General features: G+C 49.9%; 1 protein-coding gene across 3 annotated transcripts in view; it reads left to right on the top strand.

Moving 5' to 3' along the window:
* Positions 1–16,605, top strand: part of LOC119465099 (rho GTPase-activating protein 1) — a 262,330-nt gene that overhangs the window by 121,481 nt on the left and 124,244 nt on the right. For all 3 annotated transcript variants that reach the window (XM_049656190.1, XM_049656191.1, XM_037725901.2), the window contains exon 2: positions 7,099–7,197. In XM_049656190.1, coding sequence (XP_049512147.1) covers positions 7,099–7,197 — 99 coding nt within the window. The remainder of the gene's footprint in view (positions 1–7,098; positions 7,198–16,605) is intronic.

Here is a 16,605-nt window from a genome sequence, read left to right as displayed (position 1 = left end):
TGCTCTGCGGGTGAATAATTTGTGGCGCCGAGGGAGGGAGGAGACCACACCTGGGAGGGGCTGGCAAGCGTCGTCTGTTCGGCCTTTTCTTGCACTTTGTTGCCCCGTCCGGTCAGAGTGGCGCTACTGCCGTGAAGCCCTCCCTTCGAGTGCGTCACAGCGCGTGGCCATCGTGAATTATTTAGCGCGCCGCCTCTATCGCGAGACACGCTGCAGCAGCCAGTGATCGACGACGGCGCGACGGCTGCAGGGATCGTTGTGACGCCTTGGTTCGGCACCCACGCCACGCAACGAACTCCACTTGGACACGGGCGCTTTGCGCGGGCGAATACGTGTACTAATTACGTTGCGCAAATAGAGGTATGACCGGATACAAACAATTGGAGGACGCTTAAGCTTCGCTCTTAAGAATAGAACGCGGCAGCGTTATCGGGACCCGTTCGCATCGCATCGTTCGCATACGGCAAGTAGGCTTCATTCACTGCAACCTTGAACGTGGGAAAGCCAGCTTACAAAGACCAAGCTTACACCGTTCCCCTTAAAGTCGGCTTCACTTTTAAACTGAAACGAATTTCTGGAAATACGTTTTTTTTTTTCCAGGGGCAATATAAGTGGTCTTATATTAAAATGTGAAGGCCCTAGCACATTTTTTATTTTATTAATTGCTTGCTATTGCCCCGACGCGCGCAGGTCTGGTAGAAATTCTGGAAAAGAGGTTTGTGTTTGAGTTTCCTCGTAGCACCATTAGGTTTTCTCGTACATTCAAATTACAATCCGACGCCGATTGGTAAAGAATCCGACGGCGAATCCAACGCCGAATGGTAAAGTCGTACTTTACCATTTTTTCTGGCGGATTTCAGTGTGAGAAACTCAATTTTTGTTCACCAAAACCTTGCACCACGTGGAGGGCCTGCGCGGTCGATGTGGTTGGATGATTTTCTCCGCCACCCGCTGATCACACGCCGGTTGCCGACGCCGGATTTTCTGCGACGCCGGGCCCTAAACGCTATTGCTCCCATTAGGCGCCGATTAACACCACATACGGGTCGAGCCCATCTCGTGCATCGGTGATTGAGTGCGTGCGATGTTCGTCTTCCTTCGCGCCAACAGCGTTGCACTGGCTTCTGCGATGCTCGCCCGTTCGCGAAACAGATGCGCCAACTGGCAGATAAAGGAAACCGTCGTAGAGGGATGAACGGTCGATGTCTTCTCGGTAGATGTGCTGCTGTTTGAGAAAACATATTTAGCGCCAGCGGACAGGAGGGAAACGACAACACAACGCGTTAACTTCATTTCCATGAAACAGCTGCCTATTTAACCCATGCACAGTGGCGTCAGTTTACCAACACGCCCAACATATGGCAATGCTGATAGCGGACACTTTCTAGTTGTAGCGCCACTTTTTCCGTTGTGCTTTGGCCCGTTTTACGAGGGAAGTGGCTACGTATCATTTTATTGCGATAGCAATTATATGGACACTTCCACCGGATTTCTGCCGTCGGCGTCGCCGTCGCCGTGAGGTTCCGTATAGATAAAATCTTCGCCGCGCGTCGTATGCCCGAGCGGAAGCGTGCGGGGACGCACGCTGTCACGGAGAGCGAACGCACTCAATCTTCCACGCGCAAACAAGGAAGCGGGAAGCGAGCGCCGGAGGAAGCGGGGGGGGGGGGGGGGGGGGCATTTCTACTTTGCCAACAACCGCGCTCGTCGCTCGCTCGCACCGTCTCTTATCTCCACACGGCTCTGACCTTTATGCGCTGTGCATTCGCCGCTCAGTTTCCGTTGAAGCGATAGACCGCACGTACCTTCGCCCGCTGCGGCGTATATGCGCTTGCTGCCAGCGTTTTGACAGTCGTTGTCTGCAGTCATTCAGTGTGATCTATTCATGTTTGTTTGTGCGCGCTCACACCACAGTTAGTAATAGTCGGGCCACATTTTCCAACGCACGCTACACATGCAATGCTGCCCGGATCGGCAGTGCAGCGCTACAGGTGTGTCCCTTCGCACGCGCTGCCCATGGGCAGCGCTTCTCATCAACACCACCGTTTCACACGCGCCTTCTCGTGGTCATCGAGTCTCTCTTCATGTCGGTCTACTTACGCCGCAGCACACCTGCTTAGTTAATCAGCGCATGTTTACTACAATTCATATTGCTACCAAAGCCGCTCACCTTACTTCGTATGACATTGCTGTGTTGCTATCGCATTCATTGCTTCGCCCTTAGGGCGAAACTGTGACATTTTTTTTTCATTACGACCCTCGAAGGTCAGTAGAACAAATACGTCCCACTTCTTAAGGGGCCCCTAAACCACCTCAGACAATTTTTGAACATTTCGAATAAACACGCGCATCGAGTTCACAATGCCGTCACGATCAACGATGCCAAACGCTGCAGGGTGCACCACAAAAAAAAAAAAAAAAAACAATGCCGTCCTCCTCTCCTGGCCTTTCCGGTATCCCCAGCGGTCGTCACGATGCCGCCAGGGTGCATCTGGTCATGTCAACTGCGGTTACGCGCCCATTGGTCGAACAAGGACCTACGATTTCCGGTTAGTCTGCTATCAGGTACGCGCGCTCCCTGCTCTTCCTCGTCGTGTTGCTCGTTTGTGCGCCCTTGCGAATCGGTAATTACAGCCCGCAACGCAAGTGCCAAATCGCTCGCGTTCCATCCAACACAGTCGTGCCCGGATTAGCTGCGCGAACAGAGTGTGACAGTGTTGGCCTTTCTAGACGTGCTCGCAACACAGGGTCCATAGCGGCACGCTTCGCATGAGCACGGGCTGGTACGGCAGCCACAGCGGGTAGCCACAGCGGGTAGCACGTTACCGGCACGGTAACTCGCCGCACGCCGTTTGCCATTCGCAGGCCGCCGTTCGACAGCAGTTTTGCTCGCGAACGGCGAGACTTCCTTGCCGTACGTAGAGAGGATGAGACGGGGACTCGTTTGTGCGGCAACCTCACCACAGAACACCCATACAAACTGGCCTCACAGCCGCTAATCACTCGATGGCGCCGACATCGTCGCTAGGCCTTTTCCGGTTCCCTTCAAAGCTAAATTTAAGCGGACGGCGCTTCGAAACGAATTACCGACGCTCGCAAGCCGCAATATTTTCTTACCGTTGTTATCGCTCTTCGCAGTAAAGAAGAAACGCTGATATTAGCGGCGCCGTGGGCTGCCATGAGAGCACTGCAGCGCAGCCGGTCGTCTCCCGTCGGTAGCCGTGCATTTCGTCGCCGGTGGCAGAGGCTTTGCGGTCCTCGATTGGCCCGTTGATCGATCGTCCTGCGCGGAGTGCGCCGGCCGAACTGCTGTCTACTTTGGACACCTCTCGCGCGGCAGACGTTCTACGGCACTGGAGGCCGGTTCACCGTCGGTATATTTGCCGCTAGCGTGGACGTGTCTTAACCGGAAATGGACAGCGCGTTGGCGATGACGTATGTCACGTGACATTTGGAGGAGCGCTCGGCGAGGAGGAGAGACCAGCCGACGAGGAGAGTAGCGAAGGAAAGAGCGAAACGAGCGAGGGCCGTGTTTCGATCATCAAACGCGTGTAACTCCGCTATTACGGAACCATTTCGAAAAATTATCGCGCCTACGTGTTCGTTGTAGACTCGTGCACAACTGCAGCACCACAGCTAAATTTCGGCCTCTGGGAGGGGCCCTTTAAGACTAAACGGCTTGTTGTACGGAAGTGTAATATTAGTCGCAAACTACTTCTAAACGCCTCATTTACTTATACCACACAAGAAAAGCTTCGGCAGTGTTGGTTCATGAGGTTAGTGGTGAGAAATAATTTTGTATTCTGACCCTAAAGAGTCAGTGGGACATATGCGTCTCAGTTCTTGAAAGGCAATGTGGTGTTAGTGGGGCAAGTACGTCCCACTTTAAATAATCGGCTTGGTGTAGGGAACTTGTAGTAAACTGCTTCAAAGCAGTTCATTTGTTCATACCGCGCAAAAACTTTAAGCGTTTTATTAAAGAAAAAAAAAAGGAACATATGCCGTCCTATACAGGAGTAAATCCCACTCGAGGACGTTTAATGTGTACTGGTGTCGGGATGTATATACGATAAGCCTGCAGCAGGCTATCGCCACGTCTTATTGCTGCGGGATATAGTTGTTACTCTGTAGTGGACGCAAAGTGCGCGGTAAGAGCCAAAGAAAGCCTCGTTTCAAACTGCGTATACAAGCGAATAAGACAGTTAAGTGGAAGGCATGCCGTGTCCGCTGTGGGCAGCGCATGTGCTCTGCTGGTCGCAATAGGCGTTTTACAGGTCCTGCGACACTGCTGTTTTCTCGGTGTTTCCGAGGGGACGCCTTCTGGACACCACTCGGGTTTCTCTAAACGCATCCGGGAGACCCTGTTCGCAGTAACTCAGCTACAGGAACCAGACTCGTCCGGCTTTCAATTTTGTCTCTCTCTGATTCCCTGTATACCACATAACCAAACTGAATTGTACGCTTCAAGTTTTACCGATAATTTCGGTTGCACCAGAGATTTGAGGCTCAACCTTTAAAAGACGACACGACAGGTTCGGATTCGTCTCGTTGTTTGTTTCTGTAAAAGGCATTCGTGAATTGCCATATGAGTCACAGGTGGGAGCCTCCGGAACGTTTAAATAATCGTGCGCGGCCCCTCCCTCGCTCTGTTTGCGCCTCCCCGTATATAATGTCCCTGGGCGTTTCTGACTGAATGAACCGTAATAGGGAAAAAATAAATGAAATAATAAGCAGAAGAAAGGAAACCGGACGAGCAGCAGTACGTAGCAAAGAAGCGGCTGGGCTTCCACGGAGCGAGGCCAAATAAACGAGAAGAGCGGCACACTGCGGGCGTCTCGGCACTGCGCTGACGCTTCCGCCGTCGCAGCTGGCTGCGTGCTCGGGGCACAGCAGCTGTCCGCGAATGGAGTCTCGCTGTGCGGCGCCATTGTGGGTCGCTGTTATGTCGCCTGCTTCAGCGATGTGCCTCTTCAAGTGACGCACAGGTGAGACCTCTTGTAACGCCAAGCACACTTGGACATCGAGGAAAACTCCAGCACTTTGTTCTTTCTGCACCCATGGAGATTGCATTTGTAGGGGCCCGGAAAGCCTTATTCGCGTAGTAATCAATTGGTCTCCTTAACTATCCACCACTGTACACTCGCTCCAACATAAAAAAGAACAGTATAGGCTTCGCGTTAACCTTACCACGCGTAAATGATAAAGATATCGAGCGCGGCGTATTCACAAATGATACGTTGGGCATCATTGCAGGGTTAATTAAGCGGACAGCAACAAGTGCTCCACAGGTCTCCCGTGTTCCGTGAAACTATAGTGAATTTCGAGCTCTGTCGTTTTTCACCTTTAGTTCGCACGTTGGGTTGGTGCGGAACATATTTTGCTGCTCGTTCCATTTTCCGGAGCTTCACGTTTGATGTGCCGAGTGTTGTCCAAATGCCGAGCGTGCTATGCGTCTATAGTAGAGTCGCAAACGGTGATGGCTGCCATTGGTTCCTTCAAATGCCATGCCTTTTACTGCGAGGCCTGCTTAGCGGAACAATGAATAAACACGCTGTTTCTTGCAGAACGAAGAACGGCCCCAAGACTTGGAGAACGCACACCACGCGGGGCCGTTCCGTTTTCAAGTCGATCTCGTTTTGCGCACGACAGCGCGCTTATCCGACACACTGACTAGCCCCAATTGCAGCCTTGCTGTTTAACGAGCTAACGTTCGAATTCTATGGTCGCTACCTGTGTTTCGAGCGATGCGTCTATTTTACACTGGGATAACACATCGTTGCTGCGTATAGGGCGAGCTGTTGGCCAGCGAGCGTATGTAACTCGTGTAACAAAGCCTCCTTTGATGTCAAATTGCGTGCAGAGTTTTGATCCAGAAATAATTTGATCGCCAGTATCATTTCCGTGGCAGAGCCCGCGATCACCACGTATAGTGCGTGAGTTGCGTGTACTCGCACACAGGGCAAAATAATGTTTTCTTTTTACTTGGAAGTAGCCGTGATTTACACAGGTTCGTCACTGACAGCCGTGTATAAAATGAGGAGGACTAACGTAGCACTTGTCCCTATCTCTCGTCATCCACTTGCGTCAGAAGCACGTGCTTGTGTGTCAAAAAATCGAGTTCTTTTTGGGAGAGGGTCAGAAAGGGCATACTAACGCTTTTAGGCATGCTATTAGCGCGTCTTGAATTTCTTCGCTATAGTTGTTCTTACTTTGTTTTTTGCTATAACGCAACCACAATCCCGGAAGTGGATACCTAGGTGGCCACTAATCGCTTGCTCTTTTAATCTCTCATTTATGCATCTTCCTGTTTGTCCTACATACCACAGGACAGCGGCACCGAATAGACACCGCCTTCAATAACACAGTTCTCAAAGCGGCTTTGGAGCAGGACTGTGGCTTCCTTGCGGTTTTGTTTACTTTCAAACACATTGCGGAAACTCTTTGAAAGAAGACTGGAAAGCGCGCCAGCGTAAATGTTGCATTCTCTGCTCTTAAAGAGCTTTCCGCATTGTGTTTGAAAGCAAACAAACCCGCAAGGAAGCCACAGTCCTGCTCCAAAGCCGCTTTGAGAACTGTGAGAGTTATGCCCCAGGCGATGCATGTAGCGTTACTTGGCGCTGTTTTCCTTTTTGCATGATATTCGAAGCAGGCTGCGCTCATTCAGCGCCATCTGCAGCATAGTCACGGCACCACTGGGCCGCTGTTCGAGTGCCGATTGGTGGCGTTGTTGCCTAGCTGTATGGCAGTCGCTGCTTTCTTAAAAGCGAACCTTGCTGCGGCCTTGCCCCTACAGGCCAACCATTCACAGCGGAGTACGCGCGCCGCTGGGTTACCGCCAGATGGCGCTGCGACAGTGCCTGAATAAAGCCTTCTGTGCGGACATTCAATAAACATAAACTCGTGTTTCGACTATTTATGCACTCACACAAAGCTTCGCGTGTATTGATTCCAATTTCGTGCATAATATTCAACCGTAATTGTTGGTATATCTTGTTCAATCTGCCCACCCATATGTGATTAGACTGATCGTTTCGCGCTACTCTGTGTGTCATTTAACGTGGTACTGGTGCTCTTCCCGACCTTGTGTTGCTGACGCAGGTGACTCTACGAACAGCGACAGCATGCCGGACAACCACGACTGCGACTTCGAGCCGGCCCTCGAGTTCGACGACACAGAGCTGGTGCAGACGTCGCTTGGTGAGCTTGTCCAGTGGATGGTTTCGAAGGCCGTGCTTTTTACTAACTACATGCGCCGAAAGCAATTGCACAGCCCCGGGGGAAAAAACCGTCACGAACCCCACGGGACTGACGCAGCGTGCTTGTATGCTGCGTAAAAATGGGCATCTTCGGCAGAAGTGAACACCAGCTCGCAAGTATAAAGCCTGACGCGTTATGACACTCGTAGGTGGTGGCCGAATACACAGCTCCCACCGAGTAATAGAAACTCATCTCGAAGGCTTTTCCTGAATGTACTCGCCGAAAGCAATTGCAAAGTCGGAGACACGTCATCGACGCCATGTTTTGGACACCACCTATTAGAATATAGCTTGACGTACGCGGAGTTTAAGTGTTTGGATTCGTAGTGTCGATGACCCCACTCTGAACACGCTGGGCTGCTTAGGCAAGTTCAAGTTCATTTATTTACCACATACATGGAGTTTCACATAAGTGGTTGGGACGAGGGAAAAAAAAAGTTGTCGCAGTTTCGCCTGAAAGGCGAAGCATCAATTGCGATAGCAAACTTGTAGAGAGCTATACGGAGTAATGATATTAGCTTTATCAGCTGTATAAACTTGGACATGCAGCAGCATCGGCAACACGCAGAACTGTTGTCGACGCCATCGGCGTTTTGCCCGCGTTCGCTCAAAATGCGTGCGGCGTTGGTGACTGTTGCCGGAGCCTCTGATATAAATAGGCACTGCGTGCCGCAGCTAAACGTCGCCTCCCTTCCCTCCCCCTCCCCCACGGCCTCTCGCTCGTCGGAAGAAGGCGCGTTTGCTCTACATACATGATGATTGTGAAGGAGAACAGAGACGCCTACTTCTGCAGCCCTTAAGCGAGCACGGCGCAGAACGCGCGTTTGTTCTCCGCCGTGCGTTCACTCCCCGTGAAAGACGCGCCCCTCACGCCCTTTCACTCGCACATACAGCGTTCGGCACGCGGCGACGATTTCTTCTCCAAATGACGTCATACGGAACCTCACGGCGACGGCGACGCCGACGGCAGAAATCTGCTTTTGAGTGTCCATATAATTGCTATCGCAATGAAAAGCTGCATTAAAAACAGCTTGACTAGCCCCACGTCCCCGGTTCACTATGGCAGCATGGCAGTAAAAGAAAAGTACATTTCAACATCGGTGTCAAATGAGAAAACACATGATATCGACAGAAAACATTTACAAAAAGTGAAATTTAACTATCAACATATTTAACACAGCGTGCTTAAAACAGAAGTGTTAGAGAGTGTGCGAACATTTTCATAAGAAATCTTGAATTTATTTAATGTCTTCGGCAAGCAATAACCTAATGTTTGAAAGCCATAGTTTGTGCGCGGCCGTGGCACCTACCATTGTTCCGAGTGTCTGTTTTGGCGCGAAGAAGGATTTAGTTGCAAGTTAGCTACACTGTGTATATAATCGCGATTTTTCACAATATCAGATCTAAAGGAAAGTAATAAAGTGTATTCATATAGCACGTTCAATTTAATTACATTATATTTAACAAATAGTTCTGAAGTGTGGGCATTATATGGTAGGTTTGCAACAGAAGGTAGGGCCTTTTTTTTGTAGAATAACAACATTATTTATGGATTGCTGTGTACCGTTGCCCCCAAATTAAGTTACAGTAACGTAGATGTGATGAGAAGAGTGCCTTAAATATCGAAAGCTTTTGAGGAACTGGCAATATACGCTGACATTTTCTCAGTACGCCGAAGACCTTGCAAAGTTTGTTTTGTAAAACTTCCGTGTGGTGATCCCATTTCATATGTTCGTGAAACATTACACCTAGAGATTTTGCTGTAGAAGAAAATTAATTTTATTATTATTCACCATGAGATTATAAGAATTAGTGGGCTCATAAAGCGGGGATTTAGAGCGAAAAAGAACAGCTTTAGTTTTCGTGCAGTTAATTTGAGCAGTATTTTTATTAGCCAAAAAGAGGTCAACTTAAAAGAAAGAAAAATGGAGTACGATATTTTTTCAGTCCGTGAAAGTACATCACTTTGCGCGCATCCGGTTTTGTTTCGCATCGTGGTGCACGTGAAGGCAGTTGTTTATCGTTTGCAATCAAGCTCCTCAGTTGACCGCACGTCCAGTTGTGAACGGCATTACATACATGTTGACTCTCCCCAATTTTTCGTGTTACGAATTTGACCTCGCTGTACGATTTTACAAATGTTGCTTAACGTTTTACGAAAAATCGGTACAGTTTGCGAAAAAGTATTAAAGGTGTCAAAGGATGGGGCGGCGCCAGATAAGAAAAAAAAATTATGCAAAAGAAAACTTGTGCTAGCACCTGTGTCGTCCTTTTGTAGCAGCACTATAGTCTGTGACAACCTAAGAATTACAAAGAAGCTCCATCGACAGAAACGTAGTCTTCACCTCTGAAAGAGAGCTTAACCAGCTACAGTCCGCTCACAGCTTAATGACTTTGGTCGGCTATGTAAATGCTAGGCTAATTAGAAAATAAAGGCTAGTTGTTTCAAGCTGAAGTATTAGCCTTGGCTGAGCAGTTCATGACATCAGGATGCCCTATGAAACATGCGTAGACGTTCAGGTTTTACCCTGAAACCATTGACACGACGAGTAGTCTGTACGGAGAACATAGTTGTTTCAAGGACGCGAAACCGCTTGACGTCAGCTAAATAAGCGAATCTAAGTGGTTGGCGCATCTGAGCAAATTTTGTTTTAGTTGGACAGTGTACCCTTAAGTGTACAGTGTAGTGGACATTGTACATTGTAACCTTGTAATTCTTGGGTTTTCGCCGACTATAGTCGTCATATTCAGGGAAGTTCCTGAAGCAGGTGAAATCTACAACAAAGTGTGGTGGCTTGTCAGTCGAAAGGTAAATGATTGTTAATAATATGGGTGGCGCCCTCTGGAATTTAAAGTTGGGATCTTAAAGGATGTGCTTTTGCTGGTTGAATGCGGCGGAAGCAATTTTGGGAGCCGGAAACACGTCATAGACGTCGGGTTTTGGACACTACCTATAAAGTGCATATGTATCCCATAAAATGTGTGCTCAGAGCAAATTGTAATTAGATGTTTGCTTCTAGGAGACAGCAGAAATCAAAACAAGTTTCGGCTCCCGCAGCGGGTTCACAATGAGGATAAACGAGAGGAAAATCTGGTTGTGTGTATACGTTTCAAGAGGGGACGTAACCAGCGTGGAAAGTTGCCGTCGTTGCGATTGCGCTCAGTGGTCTAGCTGGATCATCAAACATTCAAGGTGAAGCCGCGAGGCCATATTGCAGTCGGTGATTCTAGCATAGTTGATTCCGTGATTAGTAGTTGCTACGTGTTGACCCGTGCGTTTGACAAAACGTTCTTTTTGCTACGATAGTAACGGTGCTGTTTTAATCCTTGCTCGGAATTGCATGTGTCGCCCACATAAACGAAATCGCAACCTTTGCAAGGGATGCTGTATATCATTCCTGTGCAAGTTTGTCTCTTACTTTCACCAGAGAGCGCCTTAGCTCCTGTGCTGGCACGTGATGGGGAATCTGCGCGTTATATCCGCTGAAAACGCGAGCCAAAGATTCGCTGATTCCAAGGGTGCGCATTTCTTTCGAGGCGCAACCCGTGTGGGTTGCCTTTCTGTTCACGCGAAACGACAATGCATCGCGCCTTACGTCAAGGAAACGAAGCTCCTCGACACTTGATAGCTGCGCGTTCAGCTGTTTCGTGAACGCCGGTTTGATTATACCGAAGCAATCCTAGCGGAAGAACAACTTTTGGCTTCGGGTTCACGCCATTGTCAAGTTGGCGGCCGTGACGGATACAGCCGCACTCATCGTCGTGCATTTGCTCTCGTAAGTGTGTGCACCCGGCTCAATGTCGGCCTTGGCAATACATGTGTGGTGTCGCTGCATTGCTAATGACGTCGACGTGGGATGGGGCTTGCCGCGGCTTTCTTTTTCCCCCTTTGTGTGTGTGACTGAGGTATAACTTCCAAGTTGTACCTAAGGCTGCTCGTCAAGTCGGAATATCCAAAATTATATATTTTTTTTTCACCCCACTTTCACACCATGGTGGAGCTCGAGGGTTGGTTATGAGGGCATACATATCCGTACCGCACATTCTGTCACTGTGTACAACTTGGGAGGAGAACCAGCTCGCATCTTATATGGCACAACTGCTGCTATTCCAGAGATAACTCTCGCGCCTGATTGGATGCAGACGCATGCGTTTGTATTGGAGTGCCTGTGGGGGGGCGTTGCTTTGTGATTGAGAGAAGGCGCGACGCCGACACCCCTTTGCGGGACGACTACAGTGTTGCGTCCCAAATCGGCCGGGCGCATTCTTTGATTGTTTCCCATCGAGGCAGGCCCTTTCATGAGCGTCGCCCAGACGGCGACAGTGCCAGACACCGACTAGACGGGCAAACAGGCGCCCTAACTCGGCAGTGCCCATTCTTTGGGTGCTTCCCCCGATGCCACCCCTTTCATCAGTGTCGCCCAGACGGCGACAGTGCCCGACACCGGCAGTGCCGCGATGACAAAGAAGCTCACATAGAAGCGACCGACCACAACCGCCACCCTTCGTTAGACGTGGGGATTAGTGCGAACGCCATTCTCCCGACCCTGGCAAGATGACCGTCGGAGGGCAAGAAACAAGTCACCGACTTTCGTGGAAGGAGTGTCAACCCCCTGTTTCCGGATTGCCTCGTCCTTGCTTCGAAGGTGCAACATTAGAGGCGGAGTTCAGCGAACAAGACGGCCCAGGCCCGTCTGATTGGCCGCATCAAGGTCATCTGATTCCCCAGTCGGGTCAACTAGGGAAGACCGATGTTTGATAAGGAGACACCTTGCGTGCAGTGGTGTGGCCTGACGTGTTCCGATATGCGCTCAGACATGTAGTGAGCTGAGACTTTCAAAGTGCTCCCCCATGGAGTGGGCTTCCATATTTGGAGCCACTGTAAATACTGTAGAATAAACCATTTTTTCTGTCGCTCTTAGTCCCGGACGTACTCATCCCTCTGGCTGAAGGATCACCGGCCTAAACGCTACCGGAGTCTCAACAACAGTGACGTCAGAGTGATAAGAATTATGCTACCTGCTACAGGTGATTTCTAAAATTGCGTAAAAGTTCAAAATTAACGCCCTGTATATATTGATACGTTAGATGCTCACATCCCCTTCTGCAGATAAGTTGTCTATAGATATCATTATTGACGTCAGTTGGATAATGGAAACGCCGGGCTGTAGTCCCGAATTGTCATCATCACTGTGATGACAAAATTTTATTTTATGGCAAAACTTTATCGGTATCAATCTGATAGGAAGAAACATGAATCTGCTCGTTAATAAAAGACAGAAATGTTATCGTTAATACGAGAGATCATTGACCACAGACAAAAATTACGGAGATCCAACGAACGCACATGTCGGAATAGTGATGCTTTGTTCAGCGATTGAAACAGGTCACTTGGATATATGACGGCCCGCGCTTTTTGCGTAGCGCTGGGTGATCGCCGAATGCGTGTCGCAATGCATCGCTTTCAGGTGAAACAAAAATGCATAATCTCGGTGGTGCGAAAGGTGCCGAGCAGCCTACCGCTGTAGTATGTGGATGCTTACGTTGGTGCTTACGAAACGAGTGGAACGAGTTGTCCGAGCAATCGGTTTGTTTCTGCCGAGACGTTGTGTAGCCGCTGTCTGTTGTTGGCGCTGAAGGCCGTTTCACACCACGACACATGATGAGGTTTTCCCAAAGCGACGCCGATGAAGGAAGCCCCGTGTGCCACACGAAGCAGGCGAGGCTTCCTAGAGTGCGCCGCAGTGTCACCACGGCGGGGCTGGCATACACCAGCAGCTGCCGCGAGTTTTAGTCGCGGCACATGGTTCCGCATGCCAACCTGGGTCTTATACATATAGAGCCCGGCAGGGGGCGTGCGTTTTCTTCGTATCCTGCATGCGCGTCACTTTGGCGTTGCTCAGAACCCAATTTGCGGCATGTCCGCCGCTGTCTGTCTGCCCTCGGCCAACATATACTTGGTTGGGCATCGGGCTGCTGTGCCAGAACAACTTGCGTCACTGTGTTCAGTGAACGGATAAACAGATGGGTCACCGCGATTCTTTCGCTTTCTGTTTTTTACACTCCAAAGCGGATGGACCGCTAGGTGGCGGCGAGTAGTGCGCACGTGTACCCCTCGGCTCCCGACATCGATGCAATTTCAATTGGTCGATGCCCGTTTCGTCCTCTCTGCACTACCGGATCATTGCCGGCAAGTCACTGGGAGTATTTGGATACCAAATTTATCCCTGTAGACCCCATCTTTACCCCTTTTTGAAGCTCAGTTCCGAACGCGCACCTTAGCGTTCCCTAGGCCTAGCACGACTACGCTCTCTCGGCGCCGCCCCGCCCGGCGCTCGCCACCGCAGCTGCAAGCATGCCACTAGAATCAATGGTCGAAGGCGAAGAAATCTCTCCCGAAACCGCCGCAGGATGTGGCTGGCTCCCAGCCCATCGTCGTCGCAACGCAAGCAAAGCACAGGCCGCCGCAAAGGCGCCGCAACATGTAGGGCAACATGGCGTCGCAGTTGGCGCCAAACCGCCCGGTCCACTTAAAAGGCTCGCTACTGCCAGCAAGCCGCCGAATCTACCCAAGGATCACTTCAGAATCGTCGTTCGCCCGGGCGGCGGTCTCGACGTACGTCACTGCAGTCAACACAAGGTTTTCAATGCACTCACGATGGCCGCACGCCTGACGCCATCGGCTACCGAAGAAGACATCGTCTGCTCGAACTCGATGCAGAACATCTTCGTGGTGAGCACACCGCAAAAAACGAATGCTCTTGCTTATTGCACCGTTCAAGAAATTATTCTCACTGATCAGCGACACCCAGTTGCTACCTATCTTACCCCGCCGGGTCACTCCTGCCGCGGGGTGATACGAGGCGTCGACTTCACCGACGCCGACTTGCAACGCATGCTACGAACGCCACACAACCCAACAGTGCTCGGCGCATGCCGAATCAAGAACACTACCACGGTCGTCATCCTGTTCAACGGCCTCAAGGTACCAAATTATGTTTACTGCGGACCGATCATGTATCGCTGCATGCTCTCTACAAACGCCAAATAGACACTTGCCGCAACTGCAGCCGAGTGGGTCACCGCCAGGACGTCTGCCCGCACCCCACCGACAAGGTGTGTAATCGGCCACGGACCTCTCGGACCGGACCACGTATGCTCTGCACCCAAGTGCGCGCTGTGTGGAGGCGCGCATGTAACGGGCGACCGGACCTGCCGGAGCCGCTATCAAGTACCCTACCTCGTGCGGCGCCGTCGTCGACGTTGCAACAAGAGCCGTTCGTCACCGGTGCCCGCTGCAAGCCTCCTGCCTGCAGCATACACCCAGTCTACACCTATAAAGGTCGTTCAACCCCAAGACCAGGCCACACCGGGCAGCTCACGCGCCCCGGACACCTCCAAGCCCACTTGGGTCGACAAGGTCACCGGTAAAGGTGAGACCCGCGCGTTCGGGATCATTGCCACAGCACGTAGCAGACAAAATGTGAAACTCTCGAACGCGAGAATACTTTTCTTCGCAAAGAGCTTTCTGAGATCAAGGCGCTTCTTAAAACGCCCCAGCGTCTAGAGAAACGCGAGAGCAACGCGAGTGACCCTCCCGCTGCCTCAAACCCAGTACGCGGCGCGAAAAAGCGCGCTGGCTCCGCGCTACAGGCCGAAGAACCTCTGACGATGTCGAGCATAATAGGTGAGGCGTAAACTCGTAAAGGCTCATGGGAAACGTCGTCTGCTCGGCGCTTCCGGCTCAACCGCTGACGGTTCCGGCGCGCAATTTTCCGTTCGCGGGGCCGGTCGCGTTTGCTCTCTGTGCACTTTCATCATAAAGTATCGCCCACGCTGCAAATATCTAGAGCCCGTGACGTACGCATCGATGACTGACCATTATATCTGAGCTTAGGCAGTCATTTAAAATATTTTTTTTCTAGCCGAATTGACAGAACACGTGAATTAGGTATGCGTGCTGTCACAGTCGCGGGTTTATCTTGAATGACGAATCGCACTTCCTTGTTCTTAAGTGAATTCTGTTCGGATCAACAATGGGAGTGATCTTGTAACATTTCAATGGTGAATATCAGATTTGGGCTAGAGCCCGTCGTATACACTAACGTGTTTGCCTTTGATCGTAGTCCTTGATAAATCGCGTTGAGCAAGCGCGCACAGCTAAGAAACTTGGCTTTACTTAAAAAAAAAAGATACCCACACACGTGTAGCTTTTCGAACTTTTATGCCACTGATAACGTAGATGCTTGGACCAGTTGGTATGACATACAAGGAATTTTATATCATTTTACAGCGAACCTTTATAGGTTTTGCGACGTTTATCATGCATGTGTTGTTTTCTACAATAACTTGCTGTCCACGTTACTGATAATATTTCATGGAACATGTTTAATAACCAAACGTTAACGACGCGATCGGCATGGTTTAACGATATTTTAACGTAGTATCTCTTTCTGCAACTTCACCAAAACATTCGTTATAAAAGTGTACAGAAATTTATAACACATTTTAACGCGATCCAAGCTGCAGTATACCCCTTGTGTTTGGGACACTTTGTGATAGCTGTGTAAGATATGGAACGCAAGGTATGCTAGAAGCGTTTGTCGACTGCAGTTGACTTCCGCGCACGCTCGAGTCTGTCTTAATATGCTTTCGACGTCTCTTTATAAGTAATATTGCAGCTTTGTGATCGTTAGGCTAATGTTTCTCGTCTTGTGCACCTTTCACAAAACATACGAGAAAAATTATCGTATCCCGGCCACGGCGGCCGCATTTCGATGGGGGCGAAATGCGAAAACACCCGTGTACTTAGATTTAGGTGCACGTTAAAGAACCCCAGGTGGTCCAAATTTCCGGAGTCCCCCACTACGGCGTGCCTCATAATCAGAACTGGTTTTGGCACGTAAAACCCCATAATTTAATTTTTTTTACGAGAAAAATTACGGTCTACGCTTTTTAAATCCTTCCACTACACCTTGCTCATCTTGCATGCATCTAGCACTAAATTAAGGTCGCTATACTATGCAAGTTATTCGCTTAAATGTTGTTCCAAGACATTCGTGCCAAGAAAAAGCTATTGATTGGAACCGCCTGCCCGCCTCTAACGCCTCCACTACTAAACCATGCATGTTTGATCAAATCAGCCTAGTGAAACTTAGATGTAACAAGTAAAAAAAAAAAAATCAGATCCCTATTACACTACCGTGCAGATGGAATCCAGCGAAGCTGTGGTGGGTTCTGTCGTTGGCACGAACAGAATTCACTTTAGAACAAAAAAGTGCGATTCGTCATTCAAGATAAACTTGCGACTGTGACAGCACGCATACCTAATTCACGTGTTCGGTCAATT

The sequence above is a fragment of the Dermacentor silvarum genome, chromosome 9 (assembly GCF_013339745.2).
Source record: "Dermacentor silvarum isolate Dsil-2018 chromosome 9, BIME_Dsil_1.4, whole genome shotgun sequence".
Lineage (NCBI taxonomy): Eukaryota > Metazoa > Arthropoda > Arachnida > Ixodida > Ixodidae > Dermacentor > Dermacentor silvarum.
This window is presented reverse-complemented; position numbering and strand designations above follow the sequence as displayed.